The sequence below is a fragment of the Gavialis gangeticus genome, unplaced genomic scaffold (genome assembly GCF_001723915.1).
Source record: "Gavialis gangeticus isolate Ggan-Ray unplaced genomic scaffold, GavGan_comp1, whole genome shotgun sequence".
Lineage (NCBI taxonomy): Eukaryota > Metazoa > Chordata > Crocodylia > Gavialidae > Gavialis > Gavialis gangeticus.
Window position 1 is genome coordinate 9,140,751 of NW_017729004.1, and position 4,330 is coordinate 9,145,080.

The 4,330-nt window shown below is 44.5% G+C and overlaps 1 protein-coding gene across 1 annotated transcript in view; it reads right to left on the minus strand.

Moving 5' to 3' along the window:
- Nucleotides 1–650, minus strand: part of FAM188B (family with sequence similarity 188 member B) — a 138,610-nt gene extending 137,960 nt beyond the window's left edge. Inside the window, exon 1 of the mRNA XM_019508078.1 lies at nt 423–650. Within this exon, the coding sequence (XP_019363623.1) occupies nt 423–530 (108 nt within the window). The 5' untranslated portion in view covers nt 531–650. The remainder of the gene's footprint in view (nt 1–422) is intronic.
- Between the last annotated feature and the right edge of the window lie 3,680 nt (nt 651–4,330).

Below are 4,330 nucleotides of genomic sequence, written 5' to 3' on the forward strand. Positions count from 1 at the left end.
GCAACTCTGAATTAGGTTAGAGAAGCGTACAGTGTTGAGCATGCGCAAGAACAGAATGAATGTTTCCCGGGTGATGTCCTAAATTACAGCATCTGATACTTGAATTTTTAGAGGCATCACTAGATTCAAAAACAGTCCTTTTCAGTGAAAGATTTATCTCTCACTATGCAAAAGTTGTTGGGTTTGATTTTTTCTTTTCTTTCTTTGAAGGTATGTTGTATTCCGTGTTACAGAAAGAAATGCTTTGTGGGAAATGTAGTCTCAAGTCTCTTGATTTCTGAAGGCTGGTATTAACAGTTCAAAATAAAATTACTGGCACACTGGAAAACAACCTTGCAGCATCCCAAGCCTTTAGATGGCCGGGTTATTTTGTTAACCTTTCAAAGCTCTTATTAACTGGAGTAAAAGGAGACAAATTTTACCTTTCTACTGAGAAATTCTCTCACCACAGATGCAGCGACCTCCTCCACAAAGCAGTTATCCATTTTTATCCCGAAAGGCACGGGGGTGATCTGTACTTGATCTGACATGAGTCAGGCAGGGTGTCCCTGCTTTTCTACCCAGCCGTTAACTCCTTGCATGCCTGGAGCGGAGGGCTCAGGTTGCAGCCCGCCCCGTGTTGTCACTTGCAGTGTCATGGCTATGTTGCCACAGAGACGATGTCATAAGGAGGTGGGGAGCTCCTCCCCCAAGAGGAAGTGGATAGATTCTCCCAAGAAATCCTGCGAGCAGCTGTGTCCAGTGATGCAGCTCATACTTGTGTCACAAAGTGAGGGTGCTTTTAAAAGCCATGTCCTGGGACATGAACTCCAGAACTTCGGGTGCAACTGGGAAGCATTTTTAAACTAAATTGCTGCAATGTGTCCATTGATTCTAATGATCGCTTCAAGATGCACGTCTAGAAGCCAGTTTTTGACAGTTTTATATGATCATAATTGAAATCTGCCTGTTGTTAAGTGGCGTGGGACTTTGGTTCCTTTGGATTTAGGATGGTTAGATCCTAAAGTACTGTTTTATTATCTGTAAAGCTGGATGTTCAGCTACTTTTCTGTGCTTGTTCTTGCAAAGATAATGACTGGAGTGAAATGGGACTTTCTCTTTTTGTCTTTACTGAATTTGCAACAACTTAATCCTTGCAGGCAGTCTCCAGAATGCTGCTTTTGGGGGTTTTGTTTGTTCCTTTTGGGCATTTTGCTGATTCATATCTTCTCCAGATTTGCTGCGGCAATAACCAGCGTGCTCCCTGCCTTGTATTGAATGTCTTGAATTTATATGTTGCTGTTTTTCAATGTTGCATTTGCTGCTTTATTTCTCAAACATCTATCATAAAATATCAAACAGAGTAAACATTGTGCCAGCTAAATTCACCTTCAAGCCTTGTACTAGGTATTCCTCCTTTGCTGTTTTGTTTTTCTAGTCTTTCAGTAATTCCCTTACTTCCCTCCATGAGCCCTTCCAGTTGTCTCTAAGCCTTGGGAACACATATCTTTTCCGTGACCTGGTAGCCTCGAGGGGGAAAGATGCTCAGGACTTGCAAAACAAGGACAGGTCTCACCTTCTCCAGTTGGATAGCCTCGCATTAGGAGTTCCTAAAAGGAAAATAATTACTCCCCCACTCTCCCAATTTTTTTAAGGTTTCTCTTGTTATATATGCAGCTTGACTTAAGCATATACACCAGTGGAGAACTCTTACTGCTTTGTAAAGGCTGCTGTTTCATGTGGGCAGGAGTGGTGCCCCCTAAGCTTCAGTAGCTTAACTAGGGGCGCTTGTCCATGTAGCGGTTTTCCTATGTATACATGACAAATCACCATTTCACTAGCTTAATATAGTCTGAAGATGCACATTCTGACCTTGATTATGGTCTTAGTCTTTTTTTTTATCATTATTTAAACCACCTCAGGTGTTTTATTTTTAGTGTGGGAAATAATGCCAACAGGATTATTTTTATTGTAGTAGTTTTTCTGTGTGTATCCAACATATGGCCAAAATGGCATTGCCCCTGCTCTGCAACAGTTTCTCCACCAGGTGCCACTTAGCTTCATTGGAAAATTCCTGGACTGTCTGTTGCAGTGCAGCTACAAGACTCCAGGTGTGATTTTTGCAAATCTTTACTGGTCAGGCAGTTCAAGGTTCAGGTTGATTTTAAAAATACTATTTTTTGGACTGAGCGTTCTTCCTGGTGTTCTCATGCAGTTCCAAAAAACCCTCGGCCAGCACTCAAACGTTTCTCTAGCTCTTTACATGCCATGCTTCCCTGAACCCCTTTCCTCCCCTTGCCCCACCCCGCCCCCAAGGGTGGCTCACCCCATACCCCTGCAGCACACTCCTTCCTTCACAGCACAGCCGGGTCATGCACACCCACAGTATTTCTCCCACTCTTCACATTTATTCATTTGGAGCACACAAAGACCTATTTGACAACTTGGGCTGTGGGCTTTTAGCCCACTAGGTTACCGTGGGCTGCCGCTGTTGGGCAGCGGTGGGATCCAAGCCTTTAACTGATTCCAGGGGACAAAAAAAGGCAGTGCCAGTGAAGTCAGAGGGTTAAAATTAGTGCACCCTCAGGGGACACAGAGCAGAGAGAGCATCCCGGCTACTGCCCACCGACTCAAAGGCAGCCAGAGAGCCAGCAGCAACCGCTGAGTGCTATGCCTCTGATGCAGGAACAGAGCAGCGTGCTGCAAGAGAAGAGTGAGGAAGGTAAAAAACACAGTGGCATTTACTGGCTAAACGCTGGAAAACAGTGCGCCCTCAGAGATTTGGTACTGTGGAATCAGGACCGAAAAACGATTTGAGCACCGGCCCCGCGTTTCGTAGAGACAGAGATGGATGTGTATATTTGTTCCACAACAGCAAATAAAATCACTGCATCTAGGCAGCAATCAACTGCAGCTTGGCCAACAAGATTCAACGAATGAAATATATATATATCATACTTATTTTTCTCCACAAGTTTTTGCATTATACCTTCCTGCCACATTGGCTGCATTATCGTATGCCTGTCCTCTGCACTTAATCTAGTCAGCTTTGCAGTCATTGCCTATATAATCCAGCACCATGCTGACCATGCTTTCACCAATATGATTTTCTAACTGAATGAGTATTGGTGTTCAGTGGGAAAACCATTGGGTGACACATATTTTATAGTAACAGTTGATCAATGTTCAAGATTTGGGGTAGAGTCAACAGGCGAACTGAAGTCTCCTGCTTTTCTCAAGTCATCCAAAATAGATCCTCTTACTTTTTTTGCCATCAGCTGGATGAGTTCATCACGCACAGGCAACCCTTGCTTAACGCTCTTAATTGGTTCCCGGAAAACCGAGTGTTAAGCAGAACGGCCCTAAGTGAAACCCATTTCTCCATAGGGCTTAATGTAAATAGAAATAATTGGTTATTTCTTCTTGCTGTAGATTCTCCCCACCCCTCCGCCTGCCTGCTGGCCACTCTGGTCCTACGTGCTGGCCCATGCCCTGAACTCCTGCCTGCTCTGGCCCCCTGCGGCCCTGCACTCATGCATCTCTCTGCTGCTGCTGCTCCCCAACCCCCTGCCCACCAGCTGCTTGTGCCAGCCAGGACCCACCCTGCCCTGGGCTCCTGCTGGCCCTGCAGCACTAGTGCAGGCCCCAAGCTCATGGCTGTCTGTCCACTTGCTGCCACTCACCGCTTCTTGCTGCCACTGCTTTGCTGAGCGGTATACCGAAACTGGCTCAGGACTAAGTTAAATGTATGAATTTTAAATGAGCGCTATAGCAAAATCTTGCTAAGTGAAACTGTGTTGAGCGGGGGCTGTGTGTATTGTTTTGGACGATTATGAAGGCTTGCCAGATCCACTGCTTCCATAATGTTAGCAAGAAATGGATCAACTTAGCAAAGAGTTCAGTCAAGCCAAGAAAGTTCCCGTTATGTGGCGATCCAAACTTTCCATTGCCTCTTCTTCCCCTAAAAGCTAATCCATCTTGTGCTAACATGCACACAACTGCAATAACACATTGCAGTACATGCCTCCAGTATTCTTGTTCCTTTTTCATTTGTTCCTCCAGGTGTGAATCCAAGTTTAACCCACATTAACTTGTCAAATATGTAAGCAAAGCTGTTCTTTGATCCTCAGAGTTCTCGTGATTTTGAGTTCCAACAGGGTTTTTGCCAGCTATTAAACCTATTGTTAGGCAGTGCTGTTGACAATGTCGAGAAGAGCTTTCAGAAAAAACAGTAACCACAACTGATTTTTGGAAAGTATCTTAGACACTCCCAATTGTATTTTTCACCATTGACTCCTGTTGAATGAAACAGGATATTTGAACAACATCTATCTTTGATTTCTCAAACGGG